This window comes from Heloderma suspectum, chromosome 3 (genome assembly GCF_057233095.1).
Source record: "Heloderma suspectum isolate Gila_16-S chromosome 3, 16-S_ref, whole genome shotgun sequence".
NCBI lineage: Eukaryota > Metazoa > Chordata > Lepidosauria > Squamata > Helodermatidae > Heloderma > Heloderma suspectum.
This window is the reverse complement of record NC_139460.1, coordinates 277,667,099-277,694,821: the sequence shown is the minus strand read 5'-3', so window position 1 is coordinate 277,694,821 and position 27,723 is coordinate 277,667,099. Positions and strand designations below refer to the sequence as shown.

General features: G+C 44.3%; 1 protein-coding gene across 3 annotated transcripts in view; it reads left to right on the top strand.

The window, feature by feature from the left end:
* The window catches only part of SPSB4 (splA/ryanodine receptor domain and SOCS box containing 4), a 302,205-nt gene that overhangs the window by 173,311 nt on the left and 101,171 nt on the right, over positions 1–27,723 (top strand). For 2 of the 3 annotated variants that reach the window (XM_084847090.1, XM_084847089.1), the window contains exon 1: positions 20,507–22,291. The exons of the other annotated variant lie outside the window; for it this stretch is intronic. Coding sequence is in view for 1 of the 2 variants with exons in the window: in XM_084847089.1 (XP_084703215.1) it covers positions 21,423–22,291 (869 nt within the window). In the remaining variant the exon portion in view is untranslated. Of the gene's footprint in view, positions 1–20,506; positions 22,292–27,723 lie in introns of those variants that run through there. 3 annotated transcript variants of the gene reach the window in all.

Here is a 27,723-nt window from a genome sequence, read left to right as displayed (position 1 = left end):
CATCAAGTCTTCAAATAAATGTTTATTCTTTTCTGTATCTAAGATCTTACCTAGTCCCTGGGGCAATTGTTTTGAGCCTCAGACATGGAAGGACCCAGATCAACGTTGATAAACAGTACACTTTGAAGAGAAAGAAAGAAAGAAAGAAAGAAAGAAAGAAAGAAAGAAAGAAAAGAAAGAGGCTCAAATGAACTGGCAGTTCTGGGTTATTCAGAGTCTGTAAAAGGTCCTCGGCCCTGTTTCCGTGACAACAGAAGGAGAAGCTAATGGAGCAGTACCGTATTTTTAAAAATGGAATCAGCTTTGCTGTGATTTAGTCCATGCAGGGTTCCATGAGGGAGTGCTTCGGACCAGTAAAACTCACCTCACAGAACATACTTCCTGGTGGGGGTTGGAGTGAATGTCATCTGCTGCTCAACCAATAGGACAGACTTCACACACACACACACACTTTCTCCTTTCCCCTGAAAGTGCAGATGCACCTGCATTTCAGGAGCAAGCCTCATTGACCACAATGGGAGTTACTTCTGAGGAGACACTAATGGGTTTGTTGTGGGAAAGAGAGCAGTAAACATAAAGACAGAAACCACCCCCATTTTAACCTGCAGGATCTCTATAATGAAGGGTCAAAGTTTCTTCCTAAGGCAATAAACCAAACAAAGGAGAATTGGAGCCTTGAGATCGCGCTGTGCCTTGTCAGTTGAGGGGTTCTCCGTAAGTTCTGTGGGCATTAAAAGGGCAAGCCTCATTCAGCGCAATGGGAGGAAACACCCCTTGACTGGGGTCACAGTGAAAGGCACACCCTAGGGCCGGACTAGCATACCCGACGACAATGCTGGGGTTGGGGAGCACAGCAACTATATCGAGGACACCTGAGGAAAAGAATCGGACTTTAAGCAGTGTCAGGAAATCCAGTTTTCCCCTGATAAGCTCTGGGGTGGCTGCTGGATGGCCATGATGTCATCTATCCCTAACAACCTCAATATGCAGCCAGCTCAGAGTAAATTGTTTGTGGAAAACCCCCCTGGTCTTACTAATCTTGTAAGAGTTACATTAAAAAAAAAAGAAGTTCATGTTTGGAAATCCCTTACCAATATTTGAAAATGCTGACATTTTTCTAATTCCTTTTTTAAACACTAATACTTGACACTAAACTACAATTCTCATCATCCTCAGAAATCAAGATAGTACCCACAAACCACTGGGACTAGCTCAGTGTGTAGCAGCCTTTTGTGCCAAGCTACTAGCACTGCAATTTGGACTATCTTATATGGCAGTGAAGTATTCTCAAGCTCTGGACTGACCCTTTTCACCCAGGACATCCATTGGTCTGGTTTAGACAGGAAGGCCTATGAAGGGTTTTCTGTCTGGGCTGAGACCTGGCCTTAGCAACAATGATTTCCCTAGCTTGGTGTGCGGTCCTTGGCTCTGGCACGTGGCTTCTGACTTCCTGGCTCCTCTCTGACAGCTCCTTGTGACTCAAACCTGACACCATGTTTCTGCCTGAAAGGGGCAGTTACTCACAAATAGATGTATTAGGCACACTAGTTTAGTGCTTCAAACAATTGTAGTGTTTACCCACACATATTTCCACTCAAAGGTAGGAATCCCACTGGCCTTTAAAATCTTGCCTCTTTCAGAAAACGTTTGAGAATTGGCTTCCGTCAGTTGCTGTGCATTGTATGGTGGTGTCTTTCTTTAGATATTGCTGCTGTGTTTTTGTTGTTGTTGTTGATTGATAACTTGCTTTGTTTTTTCCTTATTGATTACTGCTGATACTGTATTTAATTTGTATGCTGCTGTAATTGTATATCAACAGCAGCATAAAAATCTTTTAAATAAATACATTTTTGAAAGGCGAGCCTGAAGGTGATAATGTTCCTCACTATGCTTGTCAAATATTGAGAGGAACATTCCAGGAAACTTTTAGTACCTTTTAAATGAGGTTCTGGTTATCCTGGGACAAAAACCAGTTTTGGAGCTCAACTTGGAAAACTTGGAGAAGACTGTACCAGCTGTTCTGGTATGACCTGGGACAACAGCTGGTGCAGACATGCCCTTAGGATTTGGCTGTAACATATTAGCTGCAAAGATATATTGTCTTAGCTAATCCCTTGTGTCTACTAGCTAGGGAATGATCAGATGGGAAAATTCAGCAGGGACACAGAATCTCTATTCTCTGTTCCTTTGGCCTCTTCTTGAGCAGAATAAAGGCAGAAGGTTAATGGAAATAAAGAGAGCATAATTTCAAATGAGGCCAATATGTATGCAAAACAAAACACCATGTCAGGGCTCTTACACATCCATGTAGGAGGCAGATGCCTGTCTGATCTTAACAGTTCCTGCAAGAGTTTAGAAAGCAAAGTTATTCCATTGATTTCTAGTTTACCTATGAAATTTTAGCTTCTCCAAGTCCCCTAAAGATGCTTCTCTACTGTATTGTCTATTTCTAGCAAAGTATTTGAGTCTTCTGCCATTTAACCTGGCATGAAATTCCCCTTGAACAACAAAAAAAGACTTCTAGTACACATATAAAATGAGCCAGAACCAAACTAAATAGCAAAGTATTGCAAAATACTTTGTCAGCGTTTCTATAGGCTTCCGTAACAGCTGAGCCTGGAATAAAAACCCTGTTCTCTTAAGAGCGTGTGTTGTAATTCATGCTGATTGCATCCAAAAAGTGTGATCCTAATTTTGTTCAAGTTAATAACAAAACTTCCCATACCTTTAACAAATCAGGCCTTCCTCCTAAAATTGCAGATTATCAAATTATTAATATACTAGCGAACGGACCCAGCTTCACACAGGTTGGAGTAGCCCTTAGTTTGATACAATGAAGACTTCAAGCAACTGTGCACAGCTGTCAGAACTGGACACACTGTAGCCACTCCATCTGAGTGAAGCCATGACCACTGTCATGGCCGCTGCCATGGTACACTGCTGCAGCCCGCTGAGGGAGGGGGCTGTCCACTCCATTACCCTGAGGGCTGCTGCATAATAGTGGGGAGGGAGAAACCATATAGCTCTGTCTCTCAGCCCACTAATCTTCCCTTGCTTCAAACAGTATCACTACAAAACTATGTACTGGTTAGGGAAGCCTGCCCCTAATGACTGAATATGTTACTACTGGCTTCAAGCACATGGACACCTTGAAATGAATTAAAATTAATGCATTTAAAAAATAAAATATACCTAACATGTACAGCCCTAGGGTCCCCTCAGTATGCATGCCAAGTTTCAAGTGTCTAGGTTTCAGGGTCTTGGCACTATGGTGACAGACAGACAGACAGACAGACATTCTCTTTTATTATTATAGATGATGTAAATCCCTCCAACATGGCCCAGCATTTCTGGTATTCTGAATCACAGCAATCTTCATTTATTGTATTACTGTGCCTGCTTGAGTTGGACTTTGCCCAATGCAGTAAACTAGGGGTAGGCAAACCGTTCGGGCCTGTGGACACTTTTGACAATTTGAGACACTGATGTGGGCACCACTACAAAACAGCTGCCATGGGAGACATGACTAATCACAAAGGACAAGTAACCTGTCCAAAAAATTGAGTACAAGACAGAGGTCTGAACCCCAACATACTAAACAACTCCATTGAACCCACACTTTTCAGTGTCAACAGAAACTTAAAGCAAACTTTCCCTGCCCCCACACACACACTCCTCTGTCAGCCAGCTCATTCCTCCATCTCTCTTTTTTTCCTCACATTGGTGTCCTTTATTCTCCCCCCACACACACACCTTTTCCTTGGTAACTGGGTGCTCTGCAAAGGAAAGCATTGGCCTGCAGTCACCTGCCATCTTAATTTTGCAAGAAAGTCTCTGAACCCCATGTGTGGCCCAGAGGCATTAATGGGAAATAGCAACGTGGACCTGGTTCTGAATGCTGTGAGTTGGATGTCTTGCAGAAAGCAGGGAAGGAACACAGAGAGACTGCCAGGCAGCATTTATTGCCTGGAGTACGGCAGGGTTGTATACTCTCACCCTACCTATTCAACCTGTACATAGAACACATCATGCGATGTGCTGGGCTTGATGAATCCAAGGCTGGAGTTAAAATCGCTGGAAGAAACATTAACAATCTCAGATATGCAGATGATACCACTTTGATGGCTTGAAAATGAGGAGGACCTGAGGAACCTTATGACGAAGGTGAAGAAAGAAAGTGCAAAAGCTGGGTTGCAGTTCAACCTCAAAAAAACCAAGATTATGGCAACCAGCTGGATTGATAACTGGCAAACAGAGGGAGAAAACGTGGAGGTAGTGACAGACTTTGTATTTCTAGGTGCAAAGATTACTGCAGACGCTGACTGCAGCCAGGAAATCAGAAGACGTTTACGTCTTTGGAGGAGAGCAATGACAAATCTTGATAAAATAGTGATGAGCAGAGACATCACACTGAAAACAAAGGTCCGCATAGTTCAAGCAATGGTATTCCCCATAGTAACCTATGGCTGCGAGAGCTGGATCATAAGGAAGGCTGAGCGAAGGAAGACAGATGCTTTTCAACTGTGGTGTTGGAGGAAAATTCTGAGAGTGCCTTGGACTGCAAGAAGATCAAACCAGTCCATACTCCAGGAAATAAAGCCAGACTGCTCACTTGAGGGAATGATATGAAAGGCCAAACTGAAGTACTTTGGCCACATCATGAGAAGACAGGATACCCTGGAGAAGATGCTGATGCTAGGGAAAGTGGAAGGCAAAAGGAAGAGGGGCCGACCAAGGGCGAGATGGATGGATGATATTCTGGAGGTGACGGACTCGACCTTGGGGGAGCTGGGGGTGGCGACGGCCGACAGAAAGCTCTGGCATGGGCTGGTCCATGAAGTCTCAAAGTGTCAGAAGCGACTGACCGAATAAACAACAAAAATGGCAGCTGAGGAGGATTCTGCATAGCTCAGGAGTTCAAAACCAAAGGGCAGGGAAGACAAATGGGAGCTGGTAGTGTTGGCTAGACTACATACTCCCTGTTTCTCTCAGGCCTTAAGGAATACAGGTTCCCTGGTGCCTCGGTGTGCCCACTCGAAAGCAGTTCACATGTCATGGGCCTATGTATTTGGCTTGTGTGTCATGGCTCTCAAATGACTGAAGTGTGGGCCAAGATTTCGCCTCAGTGATACTGATATTCTTAATTTATTGAAGCCAAAATCTCATCTATTACAGCTGAAATAATCTCAGTAAGGGGCATCAGTGGATTTTGGGGGCCTTTGGCTGTATGCCTCCCTCATAGTAAGGGGTTCCTATCCACATCTCATAGTAACACCCACTACTTGCTCACTTCCATTATTCTTAATTCATCTTCTCTGCTATTTGTCTGAGGGCTATGAGAACAGTACAAAGAATAGATTGAAGTAGGGATGTTGGAGAATTCTGCCACGGACTCCAGTGAGGCTGGATTCTTTAGAATCCATGGTGGAACGGCCTCGCCACCCCCGCCACCCCCCGCAATCACCCCCGAAACGGACCTACCTGGTGGCAGATGCGGCGGCGGCGGCAGCTCTGGCGGGGGCTCCAGGTCGTCTTCCGGGCTGCTGGGGCCGCAAATGGCGGCAGTCGTGGCGGCCACCATTTGCGTCCCTGCTGTATCCGTGATAGGCTACGTAAATATTTACATAGCCTATCATGGCTACAGCAGGGATGCAAATGACATAGGGGATGCCATTTGCATCCCTGCTTTAGCCATAATAGGCTATGTAAATATATATGTAGCCTATCACGGCCTAGTGTAGGGACGCAAATGGTGTCCCCTACGCAGGACGCCATTTGCGTCTGCAGCAGCCCGGCAGTGGATGGGGGCCCTGCCGGCAGCTTCATGGACTGGCTGCAGAGCTGAGCCGGCTGGGCAGGATTCCGGGTGGGAGGACTGGATCACCTCCCCCCCCCCCGCAGAACCCAGCAGAGCCGGGTAAGTGGGGTTTCTTACACCCCTAGATTGAAGATGGTGTCAGATTGTGTCATTTCAGTACACAGTTCAGCATCCTCACTGATGCTAACCATGCCTCCATTGTGTCCTTGAGTAGCTGTCCAGCAGAGCTCTTTCGGGTTGTTCAGGGGCTTTTACACTCTCTCTCCAATAAATGGATCCCTGGATTCCTCAAATACTATAACCCTTTTGTGTTGCACTTTGAGGAAAAAAATAACTTGTCTCCACAGCAAACTTAATGCTGTTGCTAGCACAGCTCAGCTTAAGGTGTCTGGCCCCACTATCTGCTTGGTTTTGTAGGATCAATTTCAGCTGTTGCTATGGCCTGATGATGTGGACAAGATGCTTGCAAGAATATGACCAACCACATGCCCTCTCAATCCTTGTCCTTTTTGGCTAATAATAACTAGCTGGGGTTAGTTTATATCACTCCCTGGACCCACCCAGTCATCCCCCCTGCCCCTGGCCAGCTCTTATGCATAAATACATCTCTATGTGAAGGGGTGATTCCTGCTGCCCTTAAGGGGCAATAGTGCAGCCACTCCTGAAGAAACCCACTCTGGACCCAATAGTATGTCGCAATTACCACCCAGTTGCAATACTCCTTTCTTGTAGAAGGTACTTGAAAGGGTCTTGGCAGGGCACTCTTGGAGGATACTGATTATCCAGACCAGAGCTGGGTAACTTGTGCCATCTGTATATTTTGACCTACAATGCCCATCAGCCCTATCCAGCATAGCCAATGATGAGAGATGCTGGGAGTTGTAGGCCAAAACATCTGGAGGGCCACAAGTTGCCCACCCCTGATCTAGACCCATTTCAAACTGGGTTTTGGCCTGGTTATGGAACTGAATCAGCCTTGGTCACCCTGGTTGATGACCTTTATTGAGTGAGGGACAGGGGAAGTGCAACCCTGTTAATTCTTTCGATACCATTGACCATGATATCCTCCTGGACCAGCCGTGTAGGTTGGGCACTGGAAGCACTGGGTTCCAGTGGTTCCAGTCCTATCTGTGAGGTCAATTTCAGAGAGTAACATTGGGTGACTGTTCCTTGGCTCCTTGGCAATTGAGCTATGGGGTTCTGCCCCCTATCCTCAATGTTGTTTAATATCTATATAACGCCACTGGGAGCAGTCATTAGGGGATTTGGAGCAAAATGCCATCAGTATGCTGATGACACAGAGCTCTATCTCCCTGTGACATCTGAATCAGGTGAGGCTGTGCAAGTCCTGGATCAGTGCCAAGACTCAGTGATGGGCTGGATGAGGGCCAGTAAACTGAAGCTGAATCCTGGCAAGATGGAGACCTTGTGGGTGAGTGGTTCCTGAGTCCAGGAAATAGGCTTTTTGCCTGTTCTGGATGGGGTTGCACTCGTTCTGAAAGATCAGGTTTGTAGTCTGGAGATACCTCTGTCACTGCAGGCCCAAGTGATCATGGCAGCTTGGAGTGCTATCTACCAGCTTCGTCTGGTATGCCAGCAGTGGTCTCTTCTGGATAGGGATAGCTTAGCCACAGTAGTACAGGCAGTAGTACCCTCACGACTGTTACTGCAATGTAACTGTTACTGTTACTGTTACTGCTGCCCTTAATGTTGGTCCAGAAGCTGCAGCTAGTGCAGAATGCAGTACACCAGCTGTTGTCAGGAGCTTCTCCTTTTCAGCCCAGCTTCTGTTATTGGTGTATAAAGCCTTAAACAACTTGGGACCAGGATATTTGAGAGAGTGCCTTCTTCCTTACCAGCCTGCCTGGTAACTGAGGTTATGAGATGAGGCAGTCCTGGTGGTTCTGCATGGACCCACGGTCTGGCTGGTGTCTACTTGGAGTAGACCCTTCAGTGTACTGGCTCCCCCTCTCTGGAATTCCCTGCCTGTTTATGCCAGGCAGGCACCAATATTGTTTTGTTTTTGGCTGAAGATATTTTTATTTAAACAAGGCTTCTCTGATTGACCAGCCCCGGCTTTATTGTCATAATTTTAATATTTTAATTATGTATTTTGATTCTTTTTTCTTGTATTTTTGAGAATCTTGTTAGTTATAGAGTGGAATATAAATGTTGTAAATGAAATAAATAAAATCTGATCTTGGAAGCTAAGCAGGGTCAGCCCTGGTTAGTCCTTGGATGGGAGACTGCCTGGGAATCAGGCTTCCTGAATTGAGCAGGGGGTTGGACTCGGTGGTCTTGTAGGCCCCTTCCAACCTTATGGCTCTATGATCTAAACTGCTTCCTTTTTTATTTTTCATCTCAAGGCATCAACAGATTATATTTGTTCAGCAGGACAAGTGTTTGTGTGCTTACTCTGATTGAATTCACTGGAAGCTCTGTCCAGCCTAAGCTTTTATAAAAATAGGTCTGGCTCTTAAAATGAAGTCACAACCCATTAGGTGATACAATGACACAAACAACAGTTCTGTAAAAGACACCCAGCCTGACTTCATGAAGACGAAAGTACCTTTGTGAGGGAGAAATGTCATTACATAAAGAGTGAAAGTGCCAAATCTTAACTGATACCAGCAATGTTCATTGAGCAGCCCTTTGGAGCGTCCTGGTGCCCTCCAGACGCCAACCTGGCTGGGCATGATGGGAGCTGTTTACCCACACATCTGGAGGATGTGAAGTTGGGGAAGGCTGCTTTAGGGCCATCAGTGGACTAGAGAGTTAACTTGCCAATAAACATGCACAGCTGTCTGTATGCTTTGCGTCTTCATATTCAAAGGAGCCCTCTTGCATACCCTGTTGTTCCAGTTGTTCCTTCTGCCTTTTCTCAATGTACTGACCACAGGAAATAGACCTCATATTCTTGCATTATTATTCTGATTCAGAGATCACACTCTTTCTGGGTGGGGACTCTGCCCTCTTCAGTCTCCTTTGCCCTTGTGTGAGCAGCTGCTTCTCCTGGTCTTCCTCTTTTCCCATTTTGGAAGGCAGATGGACTAATCCATAAGGAGCTGGTGTATATTCATGCATCAGTTTCCTTCTACAGTCGATGGGATCAAACAATAGACTACTTTCCCCCAAAGATTCTGAATATATCTATGGGCAAAGACACACATAGCATGTTTGTGGTGCTGAGCATGAGTAGAAAGTGCTTAGTATGGAACATTTGGCTTGAAACTGGGGTAGGGGGCAAAATTTGGAGGACCTTTTTGCTGAGTGAGGAAGGGCTGAAGGGCTCAGTGCATTCGAAAGTATCAGGTCCACTACCTGGCATGTCCAGGGAGGGCAGGAAAAACCCTTGCATGTAACCCTGGAGACTTGCTGCTATTCAGGTATAAAGCATCTGGACCGGCATAAGACAGCTTCCTATGTTAAAAGATTTGGGGGGGTTACCTATGGCAGAAGTGGTACAGCAGTCTAGGTTTTTTTTCTTAGCATTACTGCCTGGAGGGGGGGGTGGCATTGTCCCAAAATGTCGAGCCATAACATAGTTCCGGAGGATTCGGGGGGGGGGGGAGAGGAACTCTGTCACCACCATATGGAATCTTTGAACTGATCATAAATAGACACATGCCTTCCTAAGCTCTTTGGATTTGTGACGGGTGAACTGTAATTGTGCTGGCAAATTCAGATTTGTGCTGGGCAGACCAAGCTTTTCCCCTCTCTACCCCAATAATCATCATCATAAGAAAACAGCTCAGTTAATTATAAGCCCAATTCTGACCAAATAGCAGCATTGCAAGTGTAGCAGGTTCTCTCCTTCCAAGCTCCCTGGTGGACCCTCAAACTCTTTGTGCACCATCAGGGCCCCTTACCTAGCTGCTATATCAGCTGTGGTGTTGGGGGTGGGAGTCTATTTCTCTTGTTTAGAATGCCACCAGGTACTTAAATATGTTTTTCCTAGGAGTCCTGACATTCTTAGTAGAGACATCAAACATCCTGGAAAAATTATATTGTACATGCCATAACAACATTCCAGATGCCAAGAAGGGAGCAAGGGAGAAAGAGACCTCCCATCCTTTTTGTTTGCAAAATTGCTGCAGCCATCACAACCTCAGCAAGGGAAGCTGATGGATATTGGTGCAAGTGAGTTTTTTCTTGGCTCAGGTAACAATCCAAGCTGGAGAAGAACTGTAGACGCAATGACACCTGGTTTGGAGTGCAGGTACACATTATGGGTGTGTTGAATTCAAATTCCAAACTAGGGAATTAGAGCTTCCAGCAACATCACATATTTCCTTTTTCATAGCATGAATAGAAAAATGGAACATCACACACAGTCCTAAGTAAGGCCAGAAAGATCTAGAACATAGAACCACTCCCCATTGGCCATCTCTTGAATGCTGCTTTTTCCTGATATGCTAGTATTCCACATTTAAGGAGATTTTGACATTAAACTGTATGGGTGGGGAACCATATTGCTTCTGGGAGCAAATTCCTCCCTGGCCCTCCTGGGCTGGATAACATTAGGGATGGGGCTATATTTGATCATTAATAGCAAAATCCAAATGATCACAGAGAGAAAGAAAAGCTATACAACAGGAACAGAAAACACATTCCACAATTTAGAAATAGAGGGAAAAGGAAATAGGAAAACCAAAACCAAATACATTTCTTGGCTTCTTCAGAGCTTTATTATACCAATAAAATACCTTGATTATTTGTTTGTTTTACAGATTTTGAAATTCTAAACAGATCAATTATTTTAAAGATATACAAACAGCCAATTCTTTTACTACAATAACAGTTCCTCTTCATTTTTTTTTTCTATTCCTGTAAAAAACTTACTGGAATCCCTGTATTACTATCTTTACCATATTGCTTCTCAAATTGTGGATCATGATGAGTTGACTTGCAGGTGGGTCCTGCCTTCTTCCTAAGAGGGTCACACAATGAAGATCTTTTATTTTCCTTCCCATTTCCAGGAAGTGTTTTCTTTCTTTCATTGGGCCAACACCATTACAGTTGTTTGGCCTCTTTAAGAGAGAGGCTCTCTCCCTCCTTCACTATTTGTTGTTGTTGTTGTGCAGTCGTTTCTGCCACGGATCTCGGGGAGGCCGAATGCCAGTGCATTCGGCCCCCCGAAATCGATGGCAGAACGGCCTGCCACCCCCCCACCCTCCCCGGGACGAGAGTTTCCTGGGGCAGATCTTCTGGGCGGTGGCGGCTCCAGCGGTGGCTCCAGCGGTGGTGGCGGCCGGTCTTCCGACCAGCTGCCGTCGCTGCCATTTCCAGTTAAAAAAAAAAAGACGTGATAGGCTACGTAAAGATTTACGTAGCCTATCACGGCTAGGTTTTAAAAAAAACCCATGATAGGCTACGTAAATGTTTACATAGCCTATCTCGTCTGACTTAAAAAAAAAATAAAAACCATGCATACGCAAATGGCGGCGGCCACTTTTCACAGAATCCCTGCGGAGCACAGCCGACTGGCCAGGATTCCGGGGGGGAGGCACAGAGCACCCCCCCGTCAAGGATTCCGGGGGGAGGGACGGAACGCCTCCCCCCCACCATCAACATAATCCGCGAACAGGTAAGTGACTTTTGTACATCCCTACTTCTGTGAAATCCTCTTTGAATAGTGTGAGGTTTTCATTCAAGAAGGAACACTCTACTGTTCCATCTTCCAGTTATTCTCCACCTCTCTCTCTCTCTCTCTCTCTCTCACACACACACACACGTGTGTGTGTGTGTGAAAAAGACTGCAAGTAATTCCTTTCAGTACTTTGTTCGCTGTGGCCCAAATCCAAGATTACTCAGCTTGCCACAAGTCCTTCCACTGACCTCGGTGGAATTTGGATGCAAACTCAGAGTTGAGCTATTTATTTATTTGTGTGTGTATGTGTGTGCGTGCGCACGCACGCGAGCGCTCACCAAATATCATGCAAATACAAGTGCTATTATATCCAAGTTTGATTAACATGGTTTGATTTTTAATTGCTATTTATACTGAGATGGAGTAAAATATTAGAGAATGAAGTTTTATCATTAGGAAATCAGTCTTCTCTGGCACTCTTTTTGCTCGCTTAAACCAAGTGAGTACACAAAGACTTTGAGCAGCCATGATTGCTGATTTAAAATAGTATCGGGGAATAAATGAACATAAACAGCTTTGAAGTATGCGTCTTGTAAATGTACTCCCAATAAAATGAACAATCTGTCTATCATCCAGCCATCCATCCATCCATCCATCTATCTATAGAATAACAAATAAAGCTTGCAAAGTTATTTTATTCAGTTCCTGTCCTCCTGAATTGCATTTCCCTGAGCAATAATTATCACATTATTTTGCTTGTGTTTCAGGCAGCAAAAGGCCTTCAGTTGTGTTTAATGATGTCCTTGACCCATCTTTTTAAAGTAGCTGCTTTACTAAGATTTGTGCAAAAATAAATATTCTGGGCAATGTGTCCATTTGGTTTTAAAGCTTGGAAGTATCCATTTAATTTAAAAGCCCAGAAAATAGTGTGTATCATCTATTACCCAGTTTGAATATACAAAAGGCCAGTGTGGCTGCAGACAACCATCTGGGGGCTAGGGACACAAAAGGCTGCTAGTAAGGGTGCAAATACAAAGGACCCTTGGGGATCTGGACGTGTGCACAACACAAAGACTGCCCATTGTCTTCTGTTGTGCATGGGGTTCCCCCCTCTCTCTAAAAAGAATGCAGGAGCATCTAATCAGAGCTGGACATCAGGGAGGCAGTCCTCAGATGGCAGCCATCAGTTTTAGCTAGGACAGATGGTGAACAAAAGTGAAAAGCAAACAATACACATGAGCCAACTAAGCAAGCCATTCTACCCTTGAATTAAACATTTGTTTCTGAGGTTCCGACAACATACATTTGGGAGCAAAATGTAGCTTTCAGGGATACAGAACTGTCACACTGGCCATCTAAGACACCAATAATTTATAGGACGGCAGTGCAATGACTTCCATTATAGCTCCTTTTTTATTTGCAAATTAATTCAACGTATTCAGGATCTACCTGTAAACGTAATCTTTTGATACCCACTTACAAACAAACTCTTATCTTTTGAGCCCTACTTTCTCCCTCTACAACAGAAAACTCAGTCACATCAGTAATTAACATGGAACATGTTCATATTTTATATTTCATTTAAATGTTAATACAGGAATATATAGGCAGTATGTATCTGAATAGAATTTGAACTGTGGTGCTGGAGAAGACTCTTACGAGTCCCCTGGACTGCAAAGAGGTCAAATCAGTCAATCCTAAAGGAAATCAATGCTGACTGCTCATTGGAAGGACAGATACTGAAGCTGAAGCTCAAATATTTTGGCCACCTAATGCGAAAACTCCCTGGAAAAGACCCTGATGCTGGGAAAGACTGAAGGCAAAAGGAGAAGGGGACGGCAGAGGATGAGATGGCTAGATAGCATCACCGATGCAATGAATATGAGCACTGTCGGGGAGAGAGCGGAGGACAGGAAGGCCTGGCGTGCTATGGTCCATGGGGTCACGAAGAGTCGGACACGACTGAACAACAACAACATGGAGAAAACCCTCTCCTTGTCCTTGGTCACCGCTCTCCTACATTCAGATGTGGGAATGCATAGGACAGCCTGCAATTATGAATGTCAGGTTTGGACAGGCTCATGTGGTAGAAAGTGGTCTTCAGGTAACCAGGTCCCACCCTGTCTCCGAATGGTTCCCTCTCCAGCCAAAATTACAGGGCCAGGTACAGCTTCCATTTTTAACAAACAGTTATAAATGAAAGCATTTCCTACACATAATGAAAACATTCAATGCAATCTAGTGAAAGTTAGGCACATCAAAGTCCCATTGAAACAATTTCAAGTTAAGCATTGATTTGCGCACTTTAGGTTTTGTCATTTTAGTGGCCCTAAGGCATGCTATTGTTCACTGGATTGTGCATCTGAAGACACAGTCCTATTGGACAGAACAAAGTCCTAACATACTGGAAGGTGTTGGATTTTGTTTCTGTCTAAACTTGCATAGGATTGTGCCCTTAAAATCTAAATATATAAAATAGTATGTTCTAATAAGACAGCCTTCCCCAACCCGGTACCCTCCAGATGCTTTGTCCTATAACTTCCATCATCACCAACCATTGGCCACATTGGCTGGAACTGATGGGAGGTGTAGTCCAAAATATCTGGAAGGCACCAGGTTGAGGAAGGTTGCTCTAAGAGAATACTTACGATTTTTTTTAGCTTTTCTGATTTCACAAAATCTTTTCTAAACTAACCTATCCAGTCACCTTCATTATGTTCCAAAATGTAATATTCAAGCAGATGGGATACAGACCCAAGACTTATGGTTTGTACTTCAGTCCATATTCTGGGAAAAGCAGAGCTTCCTATGTGAAATGTAAGCCCAGATTCCTAGCAAAGCTAGGCAGAAATCATCTTCTGTGTAGGGATGTCAGAATTCCCTACACAGAGTCTTCTCCAGCACCGCAGTTCAAAAGCATCAATTCTTTGGCGCTCAGCCTTCCTTATAGTCCAGCTCTCACAGCCATACGTTGCTACTGGGAAAACCATAGCTTTGATTAGACGGACATTTGTCGGCAAGGTGATGTCTCTGCTTCTTACTATGCTGTCTAGGTTTGCTATAGCTTTCCTCCCAAGGAGCAAGCGTCTTTTAATTTCATGGCTACAGTCACTGTCTGCAATGATCTTGGAGCCCAAGAAAGTAAAATCTGTCACTGCTTCCATTTCTTCCCCTTCTATATGCCAGGAAGTGATGGGGCCAGATGCCATGATCTTCGTTTTTTTAATGTTGAGTTTCACCCTCAACAAGAGGCTCTTTAGATCCTCTTCGCTTTCTGCCAGTAGGGTGGTATCATCTGCGTATCTGAGGTTGTTGATAATTCTCCTGGCAATCTTAATTCCGAGCTGTGATTCATACACCCCAGCGTTTCTCATGATGTACTCTGCATATAAGTTAAATAAGCAGGGTGACAATATGCAGCCTTGTCATACTCCTTTCCCAATTTTGAACCAATCGGGTGTTCCATGTCCGGTTCTTACTGTTGCTTCTTGACCCTCCTACAGGTTTCTCAGGAGACAGGTAAGGTGGCCTGGTACTCCCATCTCTTTAAGAATTTGCCACAGTTTGTTGTGATCCACACAATCAAAGGCTTTAGCATAGTCAAGTTTTCTCCATAGGGATACCTTATCTATGGAATGTCCCTCTCCACAAAAGCTAACCTGGTTCCAACATTGATGGCTTTTCTGCACCAGGAAAGGGTCTTTCCCTCCCTCCTCTCCCACCCCTCAGCATTAGAGCATGTTCCATTGCTGGTTTCAGTTGTTTTATGCCTACTGCTGGATTTTCCTGAGTTTATTAATTTTTTGGGCTGCTGCATATGCATTTTTGTATTGGATTTTTTTTTAATGGTGTTGGCTTTTGTCAATGTGTTTTATTGTATGTATTTTTATTATTTTAAATACTATGCTGCCTTGGGAGTTTTGTACTGAACAACAGTCTATAAACTTAATAGTAAATTAACAAATAAAATAGAATTATATAAAAGCTGCTCTAAGCTCCTTAAAGGAAAGGTACTAAATGCATATGAATATGTAAGGGGGACTGCAACAGTTTTCAAGTTACTAATGAGTTAGGTGCAAAGAGTGTGAATGGCAGAGGATACAGTGGCAAATTGTTAATAGCAAGTGTTTGTTTTTGTGTATCACTGGAGTCTGTGTGCTTAATGAAGTAAATACCATTTTAGCGATGTGATGTGGGCTGTGGTTTATTCAATATGCTAATTAGTTAGCTTTTACTTATCATCCAGCTAATACAGTGTAAAAATGTCTACGGAAGCTGGAAGCATAGATGGGAGTGTTGTAATATTAGTTTCACCAACCAAACACACATGGCTTTATCTAGAGAAGGCAGCTCTCGCCTCAGTGACATGTACATTGTTACATCCATGCTGGATTATGGTAATGCCTCTGTGTAGGGCTGCCCTTAAAGATGGTTCAGAAACTTCAATTGGTGCAGAATGCAGCAGCAAGAATGTTTGCAGAAACTAGGCATCCAGATTGTGTTACACCTGTTCCAAGACCATTACATTGGCTGCCTATTCATTTCTGAGCCCAATTTAAGGCGCTGATATTAACCTTTAATGCCCTATCTGAAGAACTGCCTGCACTCATATATACCTGAGAATTAAGATCGACATCTGAGGCCCTGCTCTCTTGTCCACTAGTGAGAGCTGTCAGGTTAGTGGGCATAAAGGGACAAAAGTAGGCAGAGATAGAAGGTTGCTTAGGCTGAACATCGGCCCAGCACTGTAGGCTGCTACCACCCCTTACATCCAACTCACCCTAAGCCAGAGGACTCTCAGATCTTACAGGACACTTCTTGGCCTCTGTCAGAAAACCACTAAGGAAGCCTAGCTATTTTTTTTAAATACTACTGTTATGCACAGAATGCAGCTGTTTGAATCAGTGTTGAATGACTCTAATCTACTTTTATGGAACCTCTGGGTTTGCCCTAACTTAAATACTATTAGACTTCTAGTGTTTTGGAAATGTAATCTTTCCTTCTATGCTGTATAGAGAATGGATGAAATAACGGTTTAAGGGTGCAATCCTATGAGGATAAGCAGCCGCCTCCAAACTCAGAGGCGACCACCTATCCAATGCAGGGCAGGAGCAGCATGGAGGGGATCATCCCCTCCATGCGTCAGCTGCCCTGCATTTGTGGCTAGACAGGTGCTTTTGGCTGTCTAGCCATGGGAAGTCAGAGCGGGATGTGGGGAGGATGCTGGACGACACATAGGAAGTGTCAGAACGGCACTAACACCCGCCCCACCCCAGCCTGCCCCCAGGAACGCCCTGTTTTCGCTGCTCCGTGCTCCTCTTCTGAGCACGGCGCATAGGGCTGATCCGTGCTGTCTACAAGGCAGCACAGGAGGGGGTGGAGGTCGGTTCTCAGGGAACCGAGCCCGGGCTCTGAGGTTGGTTCCTGGGAACTGACCTATCCTACGGTCGTCTAGCCGCTGACTAGCGGCCATAGGATTGCACCCTAAAGGATGCTTTCCTCAACTATTTTGCATGAAGAAATAGTTTTATATTAGCATCCCAGATACAGAGAGAAATCAGTGTACTTTAGCTGAGCCTGACATAACCCTAAAGACTGTGAACTTTGATGAAGATGAGACATTAAGGTATTTTTCTTTTTCCTTTGGATATTTTAAGCAAACAGTCTGGAAATACAAATATTTGTGTTGGCTTATGTGGGATGCAGTTTCCTTCGTCACCAAGGTTGGAAATAGTTTCCACAGACATCTGGCCACAGACTTTGGCAATAGAATGCTGGATTAGACAGGTCTTTAGTCTGATCTATCATGGACATGTATTTATTTGCTATTTTTCTACCTGGGCTTTAGAACAAGCTGCCATACAGTGGCTTACAATGAAAACATTCAAAACTAAACAACTGCACAAATGTAATAAAAACACAATCAGATTAAAAACATATATAGTGGAGTCAGCAAGAAAATCAACAAAAGGCATGGTGGAATTAAAAAAAAAATCTTATGAACCTCTTAAAGGCCACAAGAGAGTGAGGCCAAGCAGAAATATTAGGAAAGGGGATTCCACAAGTGCCAACCTGATCAACCTACCAACCTGATCAACCTTAGTGGCAGGCAAGGCCAAACTTAGGGCCAAGACAGGTTCATATGGGTGTAGGCAGTTCATCATATAAACTGTTCTGAGATTGCTCAGCACTTTAAAAGTTTGTATTAGCACTTTAAATTGAGCCTGGATACAAATGGGTAATCACTGCTACTGATGCAAAATTGATGTGATATGAACAAGCTACCTAGCCCCCACAAGCATTCTAGTGGCTGAATTTTGCACCAGCTGAAGTTTCTGGAGTGTCTTTCAAGGCAGTCCTACTCAGAAATATTAGAATTGTCTAGTCTGGAAGCATCCAGTGTGTCAACCTTGGAGAGGTCCACTGTCCCCAGATAGGGTCATAGTCGGCAAACCAGCCTATGCCAGTAAAAGGCACTCTAGCCACTGAGGTGTATTCTTAGGGGCCCTGTAGCCAGCGGTTCAGGAGGTGGCAGTGCTGAGCTGATGGACATTTGCCCACTTGTCCTGTTTTTGTTTTTCTTTTTAACAGTACTTTTGGCAAACTTACGTTTTACATGTCATATCTGTAGAGCTCCAGTAAATATCCTGAACTGGCAACTGTGCAAACACTGAGTTTCTTCTTACTCATGAATATACTTATAGTATAGACCCCAAGTAAGTATGGTTCCATAGCCTAAATCAAATATACTCATAGTAGAGACCCACCTTTTACTTACTCCTCAGTGCTTACAGCCCAGCCCACAATATATCCACACTTACTAAAACATACAAGCACTCATCTTTCTATATATCTATGTCTATCTAAGTATATCTATACACATACATGCCCACACTTTCCACATCTCCCTCCAAAGCAACCACTTTGGCAGTTCTGCTGTGTATTTGAGAAAGGTCAAGTTCTGAACAAGATGAAAACACAAAATGCAACTAGGAGTACCATCAACCCTCTTTTAAGGAGAGTTAAGCGAGTTATCAGTGGAAGCTTTAGGATATTATGTATGCTGTCATAACAGCTTTCCACTTTAAGTGAAGCACAGACCATCTTGCATAATGAAATAATGGTTACAGCACAGGCAGTAGTTATTTTTAACATGCTGTGGATAAACCTCAATGAATGTATTTGCTGTTTTCGGTAGATGATGATATGCTATTTTTGGACGCAGATGAAAACTTTCTATTTTCTGCTTTATGTTAGAGGGCTTTAATGTAGAAGTTAAACCATATTTAAAACATTCATTAAAAAATTAATTGTCCCCTTTACAAGCAGTTCACTCAGCTAAATTTTGATGTGCACAATGAAAGATAGTATAGATTTCTGATGTATTAGCTTATAAACATGAAGTGAATCTGTACTTTTATCCCTTTTAAATAAATATGCACATTATAAATGCAAAGTACTTATTTCAGTGGTGATGTATGACATGCTACACACCAGAAAAGCTACACAGACCAAAATCCGGTGGCCCCAATGGACTTACCCAGACACTCCAAACCATACAATCTACATAGACAATTCTCAGGGCTATGCTGAGAAGGCACATGATGCAGCAAACTTGCTAAAGCTTAGCAGGTTTGGATCTGATCAATGCCTGGACAGGAAACAGCCTGGAAACTCTATCTATACCACCTTGAATGAAAGGTGGGATATATGTATAATAAATAATTCATTTGAATAACTGCATTATATTTTAGGCTTAACAGCATGCTGGACTGTACACTGGTTTGCATTAGAGTCTACTGAAGTAACTGCGGATTAGGCTTTAACAGAATAGCAATGATTTATTATTTATTTTAAATGGCCTTTCCAGCTTATGCAAGCATTGAAAACAACAATTTGGATATGAGTCCTCTGTAGATGAACATCCCCAAACATTCACTGTACCTGTGGAAGGGGGAGGGGGACCGTGTCAGCCTCTGACATCTGACACAGGGGCCTGTTTCAGATGTTCTGCTGAACATGCAGATGTCTGACAGACTGTGGCCTGAGGTGCACCAATGTCAGGAGTAGGGATGGCAGGTTCAGTCCCACTTCTCTTTCCACACATTCAGTGAACCTGTTCTGTCCAGGGTAATGAACAATATAAAACAGCCTGTTCTCAAAGTTCCATCACATTCTTATGCCACACCAAGAAATGGGACCCAGAGCAAAGATATTCAGACAACGGGTGAAGCATAGTTCTCAGTGGTTCCCCTTGAGTTCTCTGGGACAAAGTAAATACTAGATGGGCGGGGACTCTGTTGCCAAAGGCAAACCTGCCAGCTGTCCCAGATGCTTGGCTAATCAGGAAAAGAAGACACCCTTAGCCTTCCACCTTGTTAGTATCATCAGGTCCACCCACTTTCCTTTCTCATATAGAAAGGCAGGCAGGCAGATAAGAAAGGCTATCATTCCTATCTGGGCGGGAGATGTTGCAGTGTGAGCAAAACCTGCCTGTCACCCATAACAGTGGACAGGCTAGGGATGTCAGAGAATTCCGCCACGGATCTCGGTGAGGCCGAATGCCAGTGCATTCAGCCCCCTGAAATCTGTGGCGGAATGGCCTGCCACCCCCCAGTCCCCCCCGTGGATCCCCCCCGCGACGAGACTGACCTGGGGCGGATGTTCCGGGCGGTGGTGGCTCCGGCAGCAGCTTCGGCTGGTCTTCCGACCGGCTGCCGCTGCTGCCATTTGTAGTCTGGAGGGTTGTTTTTTTTTACAGAGATGTGATCGGCTACGTAAAGATTTACATAGCCTATCACGGCTGGGTTAAAAAAAAAACCCACGTATGCAAATGGTGGTGGCTACGGCCGCCGCCATTTGTGTTCCTTATTTTTGGCCTTCTTAGTCTACGCAAATATTTACGTAGACTATTACGACGAAAATAAAGGGGAACGCAAATAGCGTAGCGGGCGCTATTTGCGTTCCCCTTTATTTTTGCCATAATAGTCTACGTAAATATTTACATAGACTAAGATGGCCAAAAATAAGGAACGCAAATGGCGGCAGCCGTAGCCGCTGCCATTTGCATATGTGGCTTTTTTTTTTTTTTTACTCAGAGCCCTCTGCGGCCGGAAATCCGGCTGTGGGCGGCTCTGGCCTGGGTCTGGCCAGCTGCTCCGCGGAGCCACCACGGAGCACAGCCGGCCGTTCGAGGATTCTGGGGGGGAGGAACAGATCGCCTCCCCTCCCCATAAACATAATCCGTGGAAAGGTAAGTGACTTTCCTACATCCCTAGTGGACAGCCGGCCTGGCTTCCATCAATGGTGTGTGTGAAATGTGCACAAAACCACATTGCACTGAATCTCTATCAGGAGCCCTTGTATTAGTTGTACCCTTGTGCATAATCAGCACACGACGATCTAGTGGACACTGGGAACAGAATGCTGAACTAGAGAGACCTTTGGCCTATTCTGGAAGGACTCTTCTTACATTCTTAGTTAATACTTCAGACCACTCAGATGTTTTAACATCAAAAAGTTCACACTTTTAAAAAAAATGAAAGAAAAAGTCGTATCGCAATGAACAAAAAGTCATACATGCCCATAAAGTGTGGGACCTGTTGCAAGGGAAGCACTACCTTAAAAAAAAACGATATCTGGCTCCCGAGAGTGTAAAAAGGAAGTAAATTAAATACAAATTAAGAATGGCTATCCCACTTGTTGAATCACGAAGAGCAAAATTTGCCACCTTCACTTTTTCATAAGGCAGAGATTAAAAGTGTGCCATAGGCCCCGAAGGCATCCCATTCTGAAGAAAGAACGGGATGCTTCGCTATAACGTCTTGAATGTGTAGCGGCGCATCTTAAACCCGCCCCCAAAACGAATCGCTCTGCATAGCCCTACAGTTACAAACAACAACAGCCCCCCCGCCCCCACACCCCCCGGTTGCGCCGATTTATGCAGAAGGGGTTAAATAATGCAGCTCCCGCCTGTGTAAACCCCGGCCAGGGAACTCTGCAGGCAGACAGGAAATGCGGGCTGTGCCACGGCGAGAGGGGGTCCGCTGCCCGTATTCTGCACGGAGGTGGCGGGGAGCGGGGGCGTCGCCATCTGTTCCTAATTCCCTGGTCATCGGATTAGGAGCCCTCGGTGATGAGATCAGCAGGACCGGCTTTCAGGATGGGGCCCTGGGCCGGCTTCAGCTGCAGGCTCTTCCCATCTGGGCTGTCTGTGGCACGAAGGGGGAGGCAGCAAGAGGGGGCGGGGGCGGCTGGGCAGGCAGGGAGAGCGAGAGAGAGAAGAAAGCTGAGGCACCAAAGCGACGGAAGCCTTTGAAGGCACACCAGCAAGGCAGACGGGGCTGCGGAGGGCAGGCTGCCCGCAGGCCACTTTCTCCTTCTGTAGAGAGTTTGCAGCGGGGAGTTTCCTGCCGAGGCGGCTCGCCTCTTGAAAACGCGTGGACCCCGCTGAGCCGAGGAAGGGAAGGGAAAGGAAGGGAAGGGGACGGGTCGGGTCGGGACTGGCCGCTTTCCTCTGGGCTCCACGCGCGCAGGGCCCCAGCGCGCACCCCCCACGCCCTGAGGCGGCTCCCGCACGGCGATTGGGCGTCCGGCCTCTCTCGACGTTGCTCCGGCTTTCCAGGGGCGGAGGGCGTGGAGGAAGCCAGCGGGACCAGCTTTGCGGGTCACCTTCTCTCTCTCCCGGGTCGAGGAGGTACTCGTGTAAAGTCCCAGGATGATTTTGCGCGGCTGCCTCTTTCCGTGCTAGCGGCTTTTTTGTCTTTCTCTCTCTGGATTGAATGCACGCACGCGCGCGCCTATATACATACGCGCATAAAAAAAAAAAAAAAAGTAATCCAAGACACACGGGATCGACCAAGAGATGCTTCCTTCTTTTCATGGTAAGTTTTTGAAAGCGCGACCGCTAATCGAGACTGCTTTCCACAGCCGGAATATAAGACAGCAACGGTTAAGAACTCTCTGTGTCTCTGTCTCTCTCTCTCTCGGTGTAATGTTTAAGGCAGAAAAATGCTAGATTCGGTGACCGAAGAGCTATTGCTGAGAAACAGTTTAGAACTTTGCCACTACCTCGTACGTATGAAACAAAAGTCTGTCCAGGCTTGTGCTGGTGAGAACAGCTTCTATCATAAATAACTGGCTTATTGTCTGTGAACAAGCAGCGTGTGATAGCAAACATACCCCAGTGTTGGGGCTAGTACATTTTGTTAGGAACTTCTAAAACGAACAAGCAGGGGAGGGGAGAGGCTTGAGCAGGATCTGGTTTTAATAGCTTCAGTTGTTCCTAAGAAAAGTGATGCAGGAGTGATTTTCCTTCTGGCGAGGAGCAGGGTGGCGGTGGTCGTATTTTATTTTATTTTTACTCGTAAAAAAGTGAAGTGTTAGAAAAGAAATGTACTCTATTTCTCTCCTTCCGAAGAGATGTTCTCCAGAACTGCTAAGAGTCCCATTTCCAAGCATTTCGCATAAGACTCGTGCTGAATTAATCAACCACCAAATCTCATTCCTTCTAGAAAAGGAATATAACCTAAATATAAGGTGGTTATATTTAGTTTGAGTACTGATGGGGCTAAACTTGTACCATCATATTGGCAAATTGAATTTGGTGTTAGGGGCTGCATGTGAGAGAAATGTGCCACACGAGCAGCCCACAGATCAACTATTGTTTTAATCACCCATTTGATCTCAAGCTGCAAACCTTGGTGCTAATCAGCCTTCCCTTCCCCTCCCCTTTTAAACAGTGCTCCCTGCCCTTGGTGACAGAAGCCATTAATAACAAGATAAGTCATTTCACAATTCAACCTTATCAAGGGGGTTGAGAAGCTTCTTCTTTAAATCTTCCAGCTGTTTACGTTTGTTTGGATGATGCATCATGCCTTGAGATATATGTCCAATAGTGCCATCTCCACAACTAAAACAGCCTGTAGCTGAAATGTGATCTCTTTATTTACTTCTGCAGAAAGAAGTTATGTGAATATGCATTGAGGAGTTAAAACAACAACAACCCCTGCTCCTAGTAACAATGATTATAATGGCATTGTTGATGAAAATAGGCTTTCTAGGATCTAAAACTGAAGAATAGAAGCCATTCTACCATTTGTGTCTACCACTGTCTTGTTTGACCTAGGGCAACCTCTCTTTGCTCAGTTTCATCACTTGCACTTAGGGGAAAAATAATACTTCCTTCTCTCACAAGGGCACTGGGGCTTAATTTATTAATGCATGTGAGGCACTCTGAATTTGTCAGACTCTGCTGGGGAAGAAGAGCAAACTTATGTATGAGAAGCTGTAAAATGAAAAACAACCTTTCTGCATTAACTGTTTGTGGAAAACAGTGAGTTCAAGTTGCTGTATACTCTCTCCCAGGACAATTTCTCTCAATGAATCACTTTATTTAATCATTTCCCCCTCTTTGGGTAACTATATATGTGATGTCCTTATAAACATTGATCTCAGTAAGATTGTTTGTACAGAAATGTAAGGATGAACATAATTAAATAACATCTTCATTTATAAATTGGGGCACATCTACAGTTTTCAGATAACTTGCAAATTTGTATAACATGCAAAAGCATAATTTGCGTAATTGCAGTGTAGATAATGGGTTGGGTCCAAACTAAGTTAAGGTGCAATCCTGCACATGTTTAGACAGAAAAAAAATCCTGCAGCTATGCTGGCGGGAGTTTGTGGGAGTTGTTGGACTTTTTTTTGCATAGGATGCATAGGATGTTTTGCACCCTTAGTTTTGCTTTAGTCCCATTGAATTCAGTGGGACAAGTTAGTCATGACTGACTCAAGTCCCATCAATTTCAATGGGATTAAAGTGGGACTAATTTAGGGCGCAATCCTATGCATGTTTAGACAGAAAAAAGTCCTTCAACTCCCAGCATGCCCTAGATAGCATGGCTGGCTGGGGCATGCTGGGAACTGTCTGGATCCCACCTACGATGTGTTGCACAGAGGATATTGACTGCTAATTCGTTATTTGGGTGGATAAAGGGGGCAATTTTTTTTACTTCCCAGGAAAGCTTTTGAATGCGGATTCTAGCCTACTTTAAAAATAAATAGCCTCATCCAGCATAATGCGTGCTGAGTGAAAACGGTCTCCTGCTGGTCCATGGCACTACTCATTAACTCTCTAGACTTCTTGTGAGAGTGTAAGCTTAGTGTAATGGATTTTCCATGTACCAGGAGCAGGCAACTATTCCTGTCTCCTCTTCCTCCCCAGATACTGCATGTCCCAGTTCTGCGTGTAGGTCAGTGCCTAACTCTCTTTGAAGAAAACGTTTTTCACAGTCAATCTTTCATGTCCTATTTTCTGGTGTTCCATCTGCTGGATTATGATGCTTCGAGGAACAAAAGTTTATTTCCTGTTCATACAGCATGTCAGTTCCCATGCACATTCAATGAATTTTACAATACATTTATTCCACTGACATCCCTGACCTACAGGATGGCAGTTGGCACTCAAAATATGTTTGCCACCTGTCCAAGTTGATTTGGGATTCTCTCTGATGCTCCTGGGATACCCATTTTTTTCTGGAATGGCATGAGGGGCAGAACCACCCAGGCCTGAGGGTACTGGTAAGCAATGAAGAGAAGTCTCTACTTTTTCTCACATTTTCCTTGGAAGTGGTTCTTTTTGCTTTTGCTTTCTCTGAGATCTATCTAATGCATGGATTGCTTATGCTTAATCTTTTTTCCTTCCAAGGTGGTGCTTAAAAAAAAAACAAGACAAAAAAGGACCTGCTTTTAAACAACTTCCCTTCTTTTCCTCTTTGGTTTTCAAAGTGTTAGCATGAGCTACTACTGCTGTTCCTCTGACATCCTTTATTTACAGCCTTCTTGCATGATAGCAGCATCAGAGCAAGAGTTCTCTTAAGCTGTAAATCCCAGTTTGAATGATGGTAAGAGTTTGAATGATGGTAAGATGCCCCAGCTTCCATTCTTAGCTTCTGATGATCAAATGCTTTTTATGTATTTAAAGGCAGCAGCCGGGGGGGGGGGGGGGATTGCTGGAATTCCATCAGATTAAATTTGAATCTTCAAATATCAGTGGAACTTGCAAATCCAGGCCTTAGGCCAACAGAGCATGAAACCAGCAGTCACAGCTATTCCATGAGGAGACATGGCCTGATTTTGTAATCAAGAAGCAAACCTTACCTCATTAAGGTTATTGAACAGGAACAAACATTAATACTAGGACTATAAAAATTAGACTGTGAGTATATAGCAACTACATTATCAGAGCCAGGTTGAAGATCCTTGGCCTTTTGGTATTAAAAAGAGTAGCGCAGGGATGCCTAATTAGAATGGGGTGTGGAGCCAAACTTCACTCCACCATGCTCTCCCTGTGCTGAATGATGTCAGTGGATGTGGCCATGCCTGCTGACATCATTACTCTGGCAATTTTGCCTTCTTCCATGCTGAGAGAGGCATGGAGTTCCATGCCAATTCAGCATGGAGAAAGGGACTCTGCTGGTGCTGGGAAGAGCAGCTGCTCCCCACAGGGCAGGCCGAGTGCCTGGTTTCATGCAATGCTCCTTCCCATGAGGGTGGTGCCCACTGCATGCAGCCACTTGGACAGTGCCCACATCCCTGCTGTTATCTCTGATCTGAAATCAGAGGTAAGGCAAGGATTCCCTCAGGGGGTGAGGCTTGGAGGCCAAACATTGCCCCCTGGAGGAACGCAAGGAGGCTCAACAGGATGAATTGGGAACCTCCACAGGCTGGAGGTTTACAGCAAAGTTTTAGGACATTTTTATATGACAACTTACACATCTCTGTGCCAACTTTGGTTCATGTGAAAGGAGCAGCTTCACTTATGAAGGTGCCCTTTTAGGATATACCTGAAGAGCTGGATTTCTCAATTACATTTGGCCCAGTTCTGAATTCAGTTGCCTCTGGTCGTCTACACCTCTGTCTGGTGCACCTATCCTTTTCTCGTTGCCAGTTAGCATAGGATTATTCCAAAATAAACAGTCTGCTCCCAGGGTGTGTGGCCAGCACTTGCTTGTCTTCACCCTACTTGTATCTATGTGTGCATTTCCAATCCCTCTTATCCATGGAAAATCACAACCAGATTGCACAATGAGCAAGCAAGCAAAGGGGGAACCCACCATGTATTTGGTGAAGTGCAGGGAGGGGATGTTTCCATTTCCTGGAGGAAATGGACAAAGACAGAAAAAGGATAGCTAAGAGATGGTACAAGGATACAGCTAACCTTAAGGAAAAGTCGTAATTCCTGCCATTATGTATTGTGCTTATTGATCAGCCAGAGTTTTTAGCATGGAACCTGAGTAACTACACAAATCACTAGCTGTGCTTTTCCAGATGAGATGGCCATTAAATGACAGTGTATAGGTTTGGCTTATATATATTTATCGGTGCACTCTCTTGCTTCCTTAGATTATAATGAGTTGCAGATGTTCAGTAAAATTCTCCCCATAGGCAGATACCACAGATGATCAGCTTACCACATGGTGGCATGACCACTATAGTTAGTTCTTACCACATGGTAAATGGATGTCTGTATATACCCATCGTTGCGGGTCTACATGGTACAAATCTTAAATCTGCAGCTTGTAATTTTATGTATTTACGTTTAAGTCCGACATAAACTCAATTTCCTCCCTCTAACCTTAGAAACCATACAAGTCAACAAAACTGTAATAGTGTTTAACAGCTTGGAGGTTAAGGCTCAACAAAAGCAAAATAAAGTAAATGAACCACATTAAGAGCTGGTGTGCTGTAATGGTTAGTGTGTTAGATGAACACCAGCACTGAGCTTCATGCCTCAGTGGGATTTGAACCAGTTACCAACTCTCAGTCTAATTTACTTCATAAAGTTGTTATAAGGATAACATTGGAAGGAGGAAGAACCTTGTATTGAACTCAGAAGCCCAACATTTCTTCAAACTTATCCACTCATAATAGGTATCAGCGTGTCCATTACCTAAGATATGGTAGAAAGGCCCTTCTCTGTGTCTTGGGGGAACTTAAACTGTGGAACCGCTAGCCCCATGAGGTGTTCTCCTCTCTGTTAGCAAATCTATTTTTTTACTTGGGGGTGTTTTATCTGAAGAATGGTTCTAAAAAAAAATCTGTTATGTTCACCTCTATTACATTTTGCTTTATGTTTTACTGTGAAATTGTGATGTTAACTGCTGTAAGCCACCTTGAGTAACATGTATATATTAGAAGGACAGGATAAAAGCTCCCATATAAATAAACAAATGAACTTGTGAACTTGGTACATCACTTTTTTACCCTGTTTTTTCTCGGCCAGAACAGTTTACCTATAAGTTACCAAATA